Source organism: Galeopterus variegatus, unplaced genomic scaffold (genome assembly GCF_000696425.1).
Source record: "Galeopterus variegatus unplaced genomic scaffold, G_variegatus-3.0.2 Scaffold1873, whole genome shotgun sequence".
NCBI lineage: Eukaryota > Metazoa > Chordata > Mammalia > Dermoptera > Cynocephalidae > Galeopterus > Galeopterus variegatus.
In genome coordinates this window covers 178,636-194,549 of record NW_007727984.1, presented here as the reverse complement: position 1 = coordinate 194,549, position 15,914 = coordinate 178,636, and the positions used below count along the sequence as shown (strand labels likewise).

At 48.4% G+C, this 15,914-nt stretch overlaps 1 protein-coding gene across 2 annotated transcripts in view; it reads right to left on the bottom strand.

Annotated features, from left to right (window-relative positions):
* Nucleotides 1-15,399, bottom strand: part of ANKRD35 (ankyrin repeat domain 35) — a 17,077-nt gene extending 1,678 nt beyond the window's left edge. The window contains exons 1-12 of one of the 2 annotated variants that reach the window (XM_008579391.1): nt 15,254-15,399; nt 9,603-9,733; nt 8,759-8,847; nt 8,334-8,398; nt 7,482-7,539; nt 7,220-7,290; nt 6,803-6,909; nt 6,036-6,220; nt 4,807-4,844; nt 2,585-4,591; nt 480-569; nt 178-243 (exon numbers count right to left, since the gene is read on the bottom strand). In XM_008579391.1, coding sequence (XP_008577613.1) covers nt 178-243; nt 480-569; nt 2,585-4,591; nt 4,807-4,844; nt 6,036-6,220; nt 6,803-6,909; nt 7,220-7,290; nt 7,482-7,539; nt 8,334-8,398; nt 8,759-8,847; nt 9,603-9,733; nt 15,254-15,310 — 2,964 coding nt within the window. In that variant the 5' untranslated portion in view covers nt 15,311-15,399. The remainder of the gene's footprint in view (nt 1-177; nt 244-479; nt 570-2,584; nt 4,592-4,806; nt 4,845-6,035; nt 6,221-6,802; nt 6,910-7,219; nt 7,291-7,481; nt 7,540-8,333; nt 8,399-8,758; nt 8,848-9,602; nt 9,734-15,253) is intronic. The other variant, XM_008579392.1, reaches the window with a different exon arrangement.
* Between the last annotated feature and the right edge of the window lie 515 nt (nt 15,400-15,914).

Sequence of the window (15,914 nt, the reverse complement as noted above, 5' to 3'; positions counted from 1 at the left end):
CCTTTCGCCTCTCACATTCATGCAGTCTCTCTTGATCTACCTAATGAGATCCAAAGATCTGGAACAGGGTCCAGCTCTGTGAGAAATGGCATGTGCATGTAAGAGAAAGAATCCCAAATGCAATACCCCCTACCCATTTCTATGTCTCTACCTCTCCCAAAACTCCACCATGCTCACCTGAGCAGCATTCAGCAGCTGATTCCTGTAGGTGGAGATGATCTCTTCGTGGTTCTTCTGGGAATCCTGGGAGTGAGCATCAATGGGAGGTCATGTGCCCACCCTCCCCACAGTCACCCAAGCGTGAGGAGCACTAAAGTGATTAACTTTACCAGGTAGGCTCCCTTGACCATCACTGGCCCATCCTGGACCACTACCTGGCCAGGCCTCTGTAATTCCTAGGATGTCTCCCACATGCACATCACTTCCACTGTCTAACCTCTTCACTAGCAGTACCCATTTTCCTGAGGGCCAAAACATACTTGTAGCTGCAGGGCAAGACAAGCATTTTCTCCCCGAACTGCTAGAACCTCCTCTGAAAGCTGCTCCAGCTTCTTCAACAACTCCTTGATCTGAGGCCAAAAGGAAAATAAGGGAAACAATGAGTCACAAGTCATTCCCCCCCAAATGCCACCCCGGGTCAAGGTTAGCTTCGTTTTATTGGGTATTTATTTATTTATTTTTATTTTATTTTATTTTATTTTATTTTACTTTAAAAGATGACCAGTAAGGGGATCTTAACCCTTGACTTAGTGTCGTCAGCACCACGCTCTCCCAAGTGAGCCATAGCTGGCCCCTTATCGGGTATTTACTATGTGCCAGATAACTTTTACACACATTGCCTCATTTAATACTCAAAACAGCTTTTCTTCTGAGAAGAACAATGCAGTACTTCTCTGAGGGAAATATTATTATCTACATTAAGGAGATAAGGAGCCTGAGTTAAGTAATTTGTCAAAATCATACAGCTAATAAATGATGAAATCATGACTTGAACCACGATCTCTTTGACTCCATGGTCCGTGCTCTCAACTTGGTACTGTATCCTAACCTACTTCCAGCTGCTGGCCAATGAGGGAAATGGAAATGAGTCCTTGTGGCTTGTGCAGCGGAGGCACAAATGCATGTCATGGTAACCAGCAGTAAGAGGAACAGTGGTGGTGGAAATAACAATAGCCATTTCTTTTTTTTTTTTTTGTCCTTTTTTGAGACCAGCCGCACCGCGCTCACTGAGCGCTGTGAGCGCACCCGTCATCCCTATATAGGATCCGAACCCGTGACAGGAGCACTCCTGCGCTCCCAGCGCCGCACGCTCCAGAGTGCACCACGGGCTCGGCCCAACAATAGCCATCTTTTATTGAATACTTACCATGTGCCAAAAATTGTTCTGAGTATTTTAAATAAATGTAATATCTCACTTAATGTAATCCTTACAACCACCCTATTATTATCCTCATTTTAAAGATAAGAAAACTGAGGCCTAGAGATGTTAAATGACTTGCTCAGTCAGAAAACCAGTAATTTTGAAACTGAAATTCAAATCCAGACAATCTCAGTTCAACAACCACATTCTTAACCACTATACTATATTTTACTTTTTCTATCTGTCTACTTTCATATTCTCCTTCAACACAACACAAAATTTCTCCTTTAATTAACCCCACCCCACACTAATTCCTATTCTGGATAACATTCCTTCTATTTTTATGCACTCTATACTGTGTAAAACATATACTCTTTTTATATGTTTTATTTTTTATTTTTTATTTTTTTTTAAAGATGACCGGTAAGGGGATCTCAGCCCTTGGCTTGGTGTTGTCAGCACCACGCTCAGCCAGTGAGCGAACCGGCCATCCCTATATAGGATCTGAACCCGCGGCCTTGGTGTTATCAGCACCATACTCTCCCGAGTGAGCCACGGGCCGGCCCCTTTTTATATGTTTTAATCATTCTAAATTTGATCATATATACAAGTTTTAATAAGAAGTCTGAATTCATTCATTTCGCAGGTAGTTCTAGAACTACTAAACTCAGTTGTAAAATGATTTTGAATTCATAAAACGTGTCTCATAGAAACACATAGACGCACACTTTTGGAGCAAGCATTAGGAAACTGGCATCTAGCAGTGGTTTTCAAGCTTTTTTTCTTTGTGTTGGTGCCCTCTTTGCCAACAGAAATCTTCTGTAGAACCCACTCTGAAGTGGGAGAGAAGAGCAGCTATAGGCTGGGTCTACTTTTCTTTTTCTTTTTTCTTTTTTTTTTTTTTTTTTTTTTTTTTTTTTTTTTTTTTTTTTGGCAGCTGGCCAGTTTGGAGATCTGAACTGTTGACCTGTCATGAACACATGGCTCTGCCATGTGAACTAACCGGCCAGCCCCACTTCTCTATTCTATACCTTACCTCACCTCCATCTCTACTCCCAAACCCCCTCAGACACAGGAAAAAAACTTAGTGTGTTCCTTGCAAATGATAGTGCACTGTTTGAGGTATTTAATCTAACTAACCACAGGTTTCTGGATTCAGGTAAGCAAACCCCCAAACAGTCAGGCACTTTCCCAACGCTCCCCAAGGCAACCTCAACTGCTTACCTTGGCCTCCTTGTCCCGGCAAGCCCCAATGAGGTGCTCCATCTTCTCTTTCAGCAGCTCCGCTGTTTTCTCGAACTGCTCGGAGCGCCCGCGCATCTCGCTGGCCTGGCGCTCCTGCTCCGCAGCCCGAGCGGCCAGGTCCCCGCTCCGGCGCCGCTCCTCGGCCACCGCCCCCCGCAGCCGGCCCATCTCCCGGCAGGCCGTGTTATACTTTTCCAGCAGAACCTTCAGCTCCTGGCCCCAAGCCTGGGCCTGAGCCACCAGCGAACCCCGCGTTTTCTCTTGCTGCCGCAGGCTGGCCGCCTCGCGGGCCCTCAGCTCAGCCACTTCCTCTGTGGCTTGGTAGAGCAGCTGCTTCAGCTTCCCGATCTCCTGGCTCTTCCCGCTCATCGTGGCCTGAACGGCCCGCAGCTCTTCCTCCAGCTTCCCCAGGTCTTGCTCCAGAGCGGCCACTTGGGGGGATGCTGGGGCCTTGGAGGCAGCACCTGACCCTCCACGTAGCGCCAGGGAACCCCGCAACTGCCGGTTTTCCTCCTCCAGCCGAGCCAGCACCAGCTGGGCCTCGCTGTGCCTGTTCACCAGGGTGCTGATGCAGGCCTGCAGCTCCTCCAGGGGCTCGGCCGCTGTGCTCCGTGCACTACCCTTGCCCACTAGGTCTGGGGGCAGACAGTCCCACAGCCCTTGGAGGCCACTGCTCTGCAAGGCCAGGCGTTTCTGTAACTTCTCTGTGGCCTCCTTCTCCATGGCCAGTTCATCTGTCAATAGCCCCACACTCCGTCGCAACTGCTGTAGCTGGACCTGAGCCTCTGGCTTGGGCACAAACTCCCGCTGTAGCCGCTGGCCCAGGGACTGCAGCTCCCTCTGTAACCGCTGTCGCTCCCGCCCCAGCTCCCCCAACTCCTCCAGCAAATTACTGTTACTCAGTCTCAGTGCTGACACCTCCTTCTCCAGATGTCCCTTTGCCAAGCCTGCTCCTGGGGTCTGCTCTCCTCCAGGAGCTCCTAAAGGCTCTCCCCGGGCCCCAGGACCCCTTTTCTCCTTCTCTTCATCCTCTTTGATGCTACCTGGAGCTGTCTTTAGGGCTGTCTCTCTGGACTCCTGGGTGGGGGCCTCGGGTTTCACCTGTAGCCCTGCCTTTGCTCGATCCAGCCTCACCAGCACCTGCTCCAACCGGGCCTCCATCTTCTCCCAGGCAGCAGCTGCAGCTTCAGCCCGGGAAATTCCCAGGGCTCCCTCCAAGATTGGTCTTGACAAAGCCCCCCTGGCAGCATCCTTTTCTCGCCACACCGCAGCCAGCTCCTCCCTTAGCTGTAGCAGGAGCTGGTTCATGGCTGCTGTACTCACTGGTTCAGCCACTGTGCCTGCTGGTTCAAACCCTGGGGCCTGGGGCCTCTCCTTCTGGCCAGCACAGAGCTGGTCAGTCTGATCAGGGCCAAGGGTCTGTCCCCCATTGGTGGTCAGTTGCTGTCCTGTGGCTTCCCCAATGGTCTCAGACCTTGGGCTCTGGGGTGGCCCCTGTTCTTCTGGTTGGGGCTCTCCATGGACTTCATACTGGATCTCTCCTGAGGCTGAATCCTCTGCCTTCTTGGGAGCTAATGTTGGGTTTACTGTGGCTGCTGCCTGCTGCTGCTTCACTAGCTCTTGTATACACTCAGCCAGCAGGTCCAAGGGACAACCTTGCTCCATGCCATCCCCTCCAGGCCGGAGACTAGAGCCCTGCCCTCCTGGAACTCCAGGCTCTTGGGACAGGAGGAGCCCTAGCACCTGGACCTGTTCTTGAATCTGGTTCTCCAGACCCAGGTAGGCTGCAGCTTGAGCCTTACACTCTTCTATCTTTTGCACCAGCTCCTGCTCCAACTGAGAAACTTTCTTCTGCTCCTCTTCATACTTCCACCTCCACTCCTCTGAACATAGGTCTTCATCCTCCTCTTCCTCTTGCCCCTCCTCAGGCTCTGCTTTCCGTGGGCTCTTAGGTGGAAAACTCACCTGGGGCTCAGATGGGGAGGCCTATGTCAAAAACAGAAGAGTGAATCCCCATACCAGCCAGCCACCAAATAAATAAATAACAGAAGAGAGAAGTGAGGCCATGCAGCTAACCTAGCTCCAGAAGGGTCTTTCTTCTTGAAAAATGTCTTGATGTCCCAAGAACCACTGGGAGATGGTCCCAGTGGGATAGCCTGGGGTGGGTCAGAAGCAAAAGGGGCAAGCACTTAGGGTCTTACCTGGGATGCATGATCTGGGTGTTGGACTAGGCCCTGACCTATTAGAAAAGACATAGGGAAAATGAGAGAGAAGACAAGCCCTATGTGCTTATGGCCTGCACCCTATCTTCACACTTTCTCTGAGAGGAGTGGCCCCTTAGTGTACTAACCCTCACCACAAATATTTCTGGTGCCAAGAGCCATCCTTGTTCAATGGGTCTCTAACTATTCAGCAACTTTGATTTCCTGTCCCAGAGATGGGCTAGCTCATTCATTTTGTTCACTTATTTATATATTGGTCACTTTGCCAGGCACCCTAATAGGCACCAAAACCTCAAGGGTAAAACAAAACAGAAATGGCCTGTCATCTGAGGGGTTTGCAGTCTAGTAAGGGAGAGAGAGATTGACCAGCAAATCACATAAATAGATGTGCAACTACAATTCATAAATGCTAGCAATAGCACTAGCCAGAGTTGCCTTCAGTAAGAGACAAGGCTGCATTAAGAAATTTTGTGACGGGGCCGGCCTGTGGCTCACTCGGTAGAGTGCGGTGCTGATAACACCAAGGCCATGGGTTCGGATCCCATATAGGGATGGCCGGTCAGCTCACTGGGTGAGCATGGTGCTGGCAACACCAAGTCAAGGGTTGAGATCCCCTTACCGGTCATCTTTTAAAAGAAAAAAAAAAAGAAATTTTGTGACGGGGCCGGCCTGTGGCTCACTCGGTAGAGTGCGGTGCTGATAACACCAAGGCCATGGGTTCGGATCCCATATAGGGATGGCCGGTCAGCTCACTGGGTGAGCATGGTGCTGACAACACCAAGTCAAGGGTTGAGATCCCCTTACCGGTCATCTTTTAAAAGAAAAAAAAAAAAGAAATTTTGTGACAATGCTTTTGGGAATTTGGGGTCATCTCATACAAAGTAGCAGCAATAAATAAATAAATTCTCAATTAAGGTGACAATTATTTGTCAGATGGATTATTTCCATTGGAAGAAATGGGATTCTAAGAAGCTTTTTTGGTTCTATGGCTATCAAGAACAATCTTGAGGGCCGGCCTGTGGCTCACTCAGGTAAGTGCGGTGCTGATAACACCAAGGCCACGGGTTCGGATCCTATATAGGGATGGCCGGCTTGCTCACTGGGTGAGCGTGGTGCTGACAACACCAAGTCAAGGGTTAAGATCCCCTTACCGGTCATCTTTTAAAAAAAAAAAAAGAACAATCTTGAAGTTACAAAAAGGACCTTACCTCCCCACCGCCGCCGGTTCAGGGCCTGCCGTAGCAGCCTACAAAGTGCTTTCTCTTGTGTATGTAGAGCGTAATGTAGAGCATCATGCCCCATGCTGTCCACAGCCCCCGCATCTGCTCCATGGCTCAGGAGCAGTTCAGCCACCTCGGCACTGCCTTTCTCACAGGCCAGGATCAGAGCTGATCTATGGTTTGAGACAAATCTGCGCATAGTCTTTCCTCATGGAATCTAGGAATCCTGATTCCAGAATTACCACTCACAGGGTAAGCTTTCACTCAGTGGGGTCAGGAGAACAACAGACCAGCACCAGCCAATGACAAAGCATTAGACCAGACCAGAACTTTCAAATGTCATTCCTTGGAACTGCAGCAACAGAAAGCAGGGAGCAATTAGAAGGCTCTATTTTTATCTGCTTTATATATCAATGTTCTGCATAAATTTTTAATTGGAAAAAAGGATTCCACTTCTTAGAAGATGGTTAGAAAACCAGTAAATTAAGCCAATGGGCCCAGCAATATCATTTCTCTCTCTGGAGTGCTCTATGCTAGGAAGATGGTGATGGTAGCAGGCAGAGTTCTTCCGAACCACCGCTGGGAGGGAAGGAGGTTCCTGAAAACACAGAGACCAACCTGCCTTCTTCCCCGGTACATACATGCCCACACACCACGCTCACGTGCGCGCCCACACACACACACACACTTCATTGGTTCCTTTCTATATTGGTCAGGGTCTGGAAATTGGGGTGAGAAGATGGGGGAGGACTCACTTGTCATCCTTGTCTGTGACATTAACTCTGGCACCTCTCTGCAGCAGCTGTGAGCAGATAGCTGCATGACCACCCAGTGATGCAATCATCAGGGGTGTACGTCCATCCTGCACAGATTGCAGGGTGTTCACGAGGAGGCGGGAGAGGCAGGGGAACGAGATAATCCTATCAACTCCCCTTTCCCATACCTCTCCAGAAAAAAAGCCCAGATTCTGGGGCTCTATATTCTCTTTCGGAAGGTAAGAAACTCTCCAAAAGATAAGGCTTAACCTCTCTGTGAGGAAAAGGAGGAGTGGAAAGAGATGGAAGAGGAGAGTTGTGCTGCACAACCCTGGGTCACATAATTTGGCCCATCAAGTTCAGAGAGCAGCAGCCTCCCTGTGTAGGGCACTACCCAGCTCCCCATCTGACACTCACGTTATCCAACACGTCCAGGAAGGCTTCGTGGTCACACAGTAGGAGCACACTTGAGGCACAGCCAGAGGAGGCTGGGGAGGGTTGAGGGTTGGTTGGGTTAAGGGGAAGCATGAAGGATACTTACTCAGGTCGTGACTCAACATCCCCTCCAACCATTTCAGCTGTTGGCCCTAGCTACCCTTCCACCAAATATTATCCTCCCCTCCCCTTTCCCACTCTATAGTCCCTGTGTCCCTGTTCCCACCAGTTCCCTAGCACATACCTGCCCAATGCAATGGACTGCGGTTTTCTGCATCCACAGCGTCTTCATTAGCACCATGCTACAAATAGCCACAAAGGGAAGCAGCATGGAACTTGGTGTTAATATCCTCATCCCACACCCCCTGCTGTGTCACCAACTTCCATGGTAATATGGGGAGGGTCAGGAGGACCATGGCTCTGGGGGAGGCCAACTATTAAGCAAGGCCAGTCTATTCCTTACAGATGATAGGTGGCCTTGACTTTCAGCCCCGGTTTCTAAATCTAGGGCCTAAGAACAATCAGATGACAGGTACACATGTTAGGGAAAATGACACCTGAGTCCGTGGCTGGTACTTTAGGATCATAATTGTGAAACCTAGAAAGGGTTGGGAAGAACAAAAGCAGAAGAGCCATTTATCCAGTGGCCTGTTGAAGTAACTGTGCCTTTTGTACTTTTGGAGACTCATTTATAAATTGTCCACGTGTACTTTCACATGTAGTTTTCTCTTTATGCTACTAGACTATAAACTCCTCAAAAACAAATGGAAGGGCTTTGGTTTAATTGGAATACTTCTGCCCTCCTTGCACCTGCCCATCATCATAGCAGGGAGTCTCTGCAGTGGTTCTGCTAATGGCAGAGCTCAACAGTACCTAACAACTCTTTTGTGACCTGCTCTCAAGGGCAGTATCGGGCATGGTACCTGCACATACTAGGTGTTAAATAAATGTCTGCGAATAAATGATTATCAACTCTCTTATTGCAGATGAGAGGGGAACATTTGGCTAACTATTGCTTGTAACTATAAGACAAAGTTAGAAGACTTTGGGTTCACTTCTTCTACTCACAGGAGTAGTATCAAGGGGTTTCTCTTACCTGAAGCAGGACCTTGACACACTGTGGCTGGCAGGAGATGGTGGCCAAGTGCAGGGCAGTGCTTCCTGGAAAGAGAAAGAGGGAGAGAAGGAGGGTGAGTGGCCCCACACATGCTGATGATTCACAGGGAGGGAAGGCAAGAGACGCACAGATAATCAGAGGGAGATTAGAAAGGGAAGCTCTCAGCCACTTGGGGCCAGAAATTCCTGTTCCCCGAGTGCCTGGTACCTGTGGTAGGAGGTGGGAGTGGGGGTGAGGTGTGCCCAGCTTACAGGGAGGGGAACCTCTGTAGGGATGCTGGCCAGGACTTACTGAGGAGAAAAGCAAGGGGCCACATTTGGAACCTCCAGCAGGGCCCAGTACTGGCCCCCACTGCTGCTGTAAAAGGACAAGCAAGCAGCATGGCCCAGCTCAGTCTAACTCACCATCCTCATTCCTGCTGTTGATGTCAGCCCCATTTGCAAGTAGTATAGACAGACACTCAGTCAAGCCTTTGGAGGCTGCCAGATGAAACCTGCCAGAATCAAGGCCAAGAGGCAAAAGGATGAAGGGACCAGGGGATGAGAAGTGGGTGAATCTTAATAAGCCCTGCTTGCTATGCTCCCTACCCCAAAGCCTATTCCGAAAGTGGAGAGGGAAGCTCACCCAGCCTGACTTCCTGAGAAAGAGAAGGCTATATGGCATATCTCATAAAGTCAGAGGAAACTGGAGGCAGAGATAGAAATAGCTACAGGTCTCAAGGAATCTCAGACTTTTGCAGGGGTGTCCAGGGAACACATAATTACCTGTCTCTCTGAGCTTAGAACCCTTAGTGGAACTGGAGGCATCTCAGAAAGAGTCGCCCACAGCAGAGCAGAAGGCTGGACATTTGAAGGCTGATTTGTTCTAATTACTCCCTCTAGCCATGTGACTCCCATGGCTAATACTTCATTCCTAGTTTCTCAAGTATATACGCCCTCCTACTTGTGCAATGAAGAAATAATCCATGTAGTATATGTATTAGTTTGCTGTTTGTTTAATAGGCTTTATGGCCCTTCTGAGTCAGTGTTGTCAATCTGGCTTGTGAGGTGATGGAGCTCAGGAATAATATCTTCTTCCCTCACTTTGTGCAGTGCTCGATACTTAGCAAAGGTTTATTAATATGCTTGTTAATTAAGACAACAAAAAGAGCTCTGAAGTTGTAGGCATTCCTAGTCCTGCATCATATTGGAGTTCAAGGCTTTCAAAGGGAACCCCATACCAGAGGCAGGGGCAGGAGGACTTACTTACGGGGACTGGCCATTGGAATCTAGCTTGGTGGGTCGGGCCGACTTCCTGGAGGCCAGGGCAGCCACGCGTCCCACATCCCCCCGCTGCACTGCTTCGAGCAGCTTCTGATCACGACGGTTCCATCTCTCCACCTGGTCCAGAGCCACAGATTGTGTGAATATAGGGGATGCAGGTGGTGCGGAGAAAGAAAAGAGGGAGACGGTTAAGATGCCAACCAAGGGAAAAGGGAAATCCCTGAGGTCCTTTCAGTGTTGCACAAGTCACTCAGCTTAGATTATTTAGCCCTTCTTAGTGGGCCAGCTAAATATTAACCAACTCATATGCCACCAAGAACTATTGCTGGTTGTTGCCACCCCTGAGCCAAAGGTGCCTGAACCACTGAATTAAAAATTATTTATGGGGCTGGCCCGTGGCTCACTCAGGAGAGTGTGGTGCTGATAATACCAAGGCCACGGGTTCGGATCCCTATATAGGGATGGCCGGTTAGCTCACTGGGTGAGTGTGGTGCTGACAACACCAAGTCAAGGGTTCAGATCCCCTTACCGGTCATTTAAAAAAAAAATTATTTATGAGCCAGTGTGTGTGCCTGCATGAAAAATAATAAAAATAATTTATGAGGGCTGAATGCATAGTTTTTTGGGTTTTTTTGTTTATTTTTACAGCTGGCCAGTACAGGGATCTGAACCCTTGACTTTGGTGTTATACCACTGTGCTCTAAACAACTGAGCTAACCACATAGCCTAGAATACCTAGTATTTCAAATGTCTTTTTATATCATCATTATGATTATTGTTGTTGTTAGGTACCCACCCTCAGAGCAATCCTAGCCACAACTCCTTTCCCTTTTCTTCTCTAGGTCTTGCTGGAGTGAACTGAACCAACCTGACCACTCCTGAGTGGGCTCACATTGCTTCCCACACCCCCCTGCTGCTCTGCTTTTTGTCCTCAATTGTTTGAGAAATACATCAAGGCATCTAGCTTCAGGTCATAGCTAGGAGTCCAAATACCTAACCAAACCATTTCTACCATTGACTCTGTGCCTCAAAATTGAGAGGGAAGACATGAAGGTTAAGGATTTGGATCCCCATACCGGCCAGCTGCCAAAAAAAAAATTTTTTTTTGAGAGGGGAAGCACAGAGTTTCTATTTTCCCATATCATATCTATGCCCTTTAGCTAGTCTCTCTTCCTCTTCCATGGCAACAACAACTGGAAGGCAAAGATAGGTCTCTAGCTGTGCTTAAGGAGGCAGCAAGAGGCAGCTCCCCTTCTCCTCCCACTTCTCCCTCCTAGTTTCCCTGGCAGGGAGCAGCTGTCCCAGACAACAGCCACACCTGGGTATGCATTGTTCTATCATTCCAGCTTGAGTTTTGGGGTGGTGGGGTAATTACAATAATTGAAGTATTACAGGGTGTGAAAGAGAGAGCTGTATACAAACACCCAGGGCTAAAAGCACAGAAAGGCCTGGTTTTGTCCAGAGAGGGGAAATGCAAAGATCTGTGGTATACTGTAAAGGGCCCTAGATGAATATTTTGTCAGCTGGCCTGAGTTTGGGACCTGGTTCAGCTATATTCTCAGCTATGTGACCTACAGTAAGCCATTAAACACCTCTAACATGTTTCCTCATCTATAACAGGTGGGTAATAACTACATCATGTTGTGAGTATTAAATGAGCTAAAGTATATAAAATCCTTTTGTAAGCTGTAAAGAGCCATACGAATGTATGGCATCCTTATAACAAACAGGAAGTAGTAGGGGATTAGTGGTGGCATATTTCATTTTATGAAGTATAATCTCAACAAGAAAGAGGCTATAGGAGGAGATGAAGAAAAATAGGGTCTGTGGAAGCCCAATAACTCACTTTCAAATACTGTTTACATAGCCAGGGCAAATTATTAATTAACAACAGGAAAATTTTAAATACCCAAACCATAAAATTATCTGGTAGATGGATTCTGAGGTGATACTCCCGTACAGCACTGTAACTCCTCATAGCCCTTTCAAGTGCTATTTCAATTAGCCTCTCAGCATTGCTGGAAAGTAGTTAGGGCTGATATTATTTTATCTCTGACAAAAGAAGAAATGAAATGCACTGAGGTTTGATAACTGTGCAGGATCACATAAAAGAGGCCAAAATTGGAATCAGAACCCTGGATGCCCAGTTCTAGTACTCACCACCAAATTAAGCCACACTACTGCAGAGCTATGGAAAAAGGTTTACTTATTTCCGGATAAACAGTTTCAGACTGCCTCCAGGGCAAAGCCATCCACCCTCACATGCTACTCCCTGCACACAGAAGAGTTTCCAAACAGGTTAGTTCTCAAAGAACAAAATAAGCAAATGACTCCTCCAAATACTGACAGACTAACATGCAAGAACATGTTTTCCAATGCCCCTTGAGGACCAGGTCACTCCCAGGAAAAGGAGAGAACTGGAACTATGCCTCCATCACATGGCACCGCCATCAACCGACCTCAACTTGAAGTTCTCTGTTTAAAATCCTGATTCTACCGTTTCTGTGAATTTAGGCATAAAACTTCTTTGAACCTCAGTTTCCTAATGATGTAACAACATATAAAGCATCTAGCTCTGTGTCTGTCACATAGCAGGTGCACAGTAAATGTTAGTTTCAATCCCCATCTTTCCTGGCTTTGCTGGGTATGTTTTGGATGTTCCTGGGCTCAGAATTCTCCAGCTGGAGGAGTGGAAGGAAGGGATCTTGCTCATATCAGCCAATAAATAACAGCCAGATTGTCTAGATGGTCAAGGTGCTTCATAGCAATGTGGGTACTTTCCTTTCCAGCTGGACAGTTCTAAATCCACCCAGTTTACTTTCTATAATCTCATTATACTAAAAAAGGACAGTGGGATGCTTCCATATTCCAAGATGCAGGCCAGCACCTTGGAAGGGAGGCACCGGATTACCATCACAGCCTCTAGGGAGCAATCACCAAATTAATCAGCAGACTCAATAACAAGGATAAGCTTTGTATTTCAATAGCTGAGATTAGGGGGCCTTTGTAGAAGTAATTGTACCCTTTCCCTATCTCTGGCTATGTACCTATGAACATCCTACAAGACGGAAGCACACCAACAGGTAAAGAGTGGCTACTGCTGTAGGGCAGGTGAATGGAAATGGAAAGACTGCCCTGGAGGAACCAGGACCTGACTCTCAGTGTCTTAGATGCAATAGGCATTCCTCTAAGCTGATCCAGTGCTAATTGTTTAAAGCTATTTTATGGGCTACTTCCTACCTAGGCAGAGTAAGCTTATATGTAAGACAACCTCAAAGATATCCTCTATTTGACTAAAATAAATGAGATTATGGGAGCTGGGTTTTTATTGTTTGTTGACCTTCCTATATACTGGATAACAGATTGATTTTAAATAATCACTAATCTTTGAATCCTTCCCTCATACTAAGGGCACATGACCTATGCATATGAGTGGCCCTGGACCTAGGGATATGAGTGGGGATGGGAAGGGGCACTCTTCAGGCATGACTGGGAAGTCAGGCTTTTGGAATGGCCAGGAAGGCTGTCACACTGTTTATCTGACAAATGGGTCCAGAGTGGTTAGCCACCCAGGGAGTGAAGAAATTTGTCATGAAAAGTGTGGGGAAATTTCATAAGGAAATAATTTGCAACTGAAATTGGCCTATTTTCAAGCTTTCTGTTATCCCAATCTGACTGAGGAAACAGTTTTCTTTCCAATTAGATAGTTCTAAATCTGCCCAACTTTATTTCTATAATCTCATTATATTAAGATCTTATTATACTTAGAAGAATTTAGAATGGGCAGATATTCTTCATGGTCAAGCCTCTGCAGAGCTGGAGTCAAAGAGGACAGAGGGATGGTTCTAAATTCCAAGATCTAGCCCATTCCTCACTCCAGCACCTTGGAAAGGACGCACTGCCCAAGGATTGGAGAATCAGGAAGAATGGAATAGTTTCCCCATTCTTAAAGGAGCAGGCAAGCTCCACAACCCTGAAAGGGAAGGGCAATATTGAGGACTTTCAGTAACTAGGGAAGAGTTCATATGAATAAGAAAATCATTATGAGTTAAGATGGAGTCTGGGTAGCCTCAGTTTCCGGTACCTGTAATAGTAAATGCCTTCTGACTGGTTGATCAATGTGTGGAAACTAAGAGGAGAAGTAAATGTAAGTGGGACAAGGACAGGCCTCGACAGAGTTCTTACTCTTGCCTCATAGCTTGCTCCCAGGCTTCTGTGGCCTGCCCATGCAGAGTGAGCCAACCGAGCATTTCTCATATTCGCTTATGAATTTCACCACTAAGCCAAGTTAGCTAAGCAGTATTACTACAAGTATATGGCTAATTCACTTCTAAATGAACCATAATCCTCACTTCCATAGAAAATTCCATCCCCAGATAGAGGGTCTCTCTGTATGAATAAGAGATCTTTTTTTCCCCCCTTTTCTTTCATTCTTTCTTTTTTTTCATGGGGTAGATACATGTGGAAGCTGTAAGAGATCATTAGAGAAGAAGCTATACCCTCACTGAGCCACCACCTTCTGCAATCTTCTACCTTGTGTTTTGTTCTAGCAGAACACAGGGAGTAGAGTGACTTCTGCAGGGAACTCTCAGATTAAGTCCTCTCTATCCTCTTCTCTTCTCACCATCACCTTTCCCCAACTCAATAAAAGGAAACAGAATTCAAGCCCTAAACTACTGGGTGAGGTTTCAGGGGAGAAGGAGGCTGAAGGCCCTGGCTGGCCCAAGAATCAGACTAATGATCAGACACTGCACTGAAGTGGCTGGGGTGGATTCTGCAGGCAACTCACCAAGTCCCTTGGGGAGCAGCCAGGCAACTTGAGTCCTCTGGCAGTGCCTATCAGGCTGGCCAGACTGCAAAATTAACCCACAGTGAGCAGGCAAAAGAAGATCCAGCCAAAAGGGAGAAAAATGGGATTCGGCAACCATTAAGCAGAGCAGGACAGAGGTTGAAGGGGAGAACATAAGGCTGCTGTTGCGGGAGCACCAATTTGAAAGAGGTTTGTAGTAATGTCTGAGGGCCAGCAGAACTGGTGAGAGAATGGGAGTGGAAGTGGCATAGGGTGGGATGGAGGCAAGGACAGAGGAGACTGTGAAGAAGGGCTATGGGAAGGCATAGGGCTGGGAATATTTGCTGGGATGACAGGAAACAGCAAGGATATGGTTGTATGGGACAGCAAGGTTGTGGGGACAGGGCAGGGCTGGAAAATGGGGCTGTGGTCAGGACTTGAATGGGGGTAGAATGGGGCTTGAGTTTGGGTAGGGTTTGGGGTCTGGGGCAGATGCTCGGGGGTGGTTCGGTACTGGGAGACAGAGAAGAAGTAGAGGGCAGGGCCTTGGGGAGGGGACAGGGTTGCAGAACACATACCAGAAGTTGGGAGTGTAGATGCTAGGAGGACAAGAAAGGAGCCAAGAGAAAGGACCTTGGGGAAAGCCGAGGTTAGTAAGGCGGGACAGAGGCTGGGGACAGGTTCTTGAAGAAAGTAGGGCTGGCAGGCTGCACTGCAGGAGCGGAAGAGCTGGAAAGACCAATAAAGAGAAAAAGCGATGGTGCATGGAGATGGGACTCAGGACTTCTGTCACCACAGGACTTGGACCCCAGCCTTATTCCCGTCCTCCCACATATTTTGGCACGTACCGCCACCTGTGAGCTGGAGCAGGAGAAGATGCGCTTCATGGCCGGAGTCAGGGCCATGCAGGGGGGGACGGGGACGCGCAGACAGTCGGGCCACAGGTACCTGAACCCACTGGACTCGGCGGCGGTTGTGCAAGAGACAGCTGTCAAAAAGCAGAACGGGCTCCACCCCAGAACCCGCCCCAGGGCCCGTCTTGTTCAATCAGAGACGAGAACCCGAGGGCTGGGCTTAAAACCCCACCCCTGACCTGCCCCGCCCCTGCAGAGGCAAAAAGCCCGCAGTCTTGTCCCGCGACGAGGGCTTGGGCTCCGACCTCGCCCTTCCAATCTCTTTCTTTTTTTCCTTTTTCGCCCTCCTAATCTGACCCCTCCTCCTGCTCCGACCTGCTCATTTGGAGACGGAACCCCGCGGGCTCCTGCTGACACGCTTCCCGCAGCCCCGCCCTTCCCCAGTTCCCAGGCGCCGGCTCCGCCCCAAAGGAGACGGAACCCCGCGGGCTCCTGCTGACACGCTTCCCGCAGCCCCGCCCTTCCCCAGTTCCCAGGCGCCGGCTCCGCCCCAACCCCCGCCTCAGCCCCGCCCCTCCGAGAGCAGCCGCGGAGGCAGGCGGGTCCCGGCTTCCCTGGGTGGGCTTCGTTTGGTCTTACCAACTGTCGCATTTAA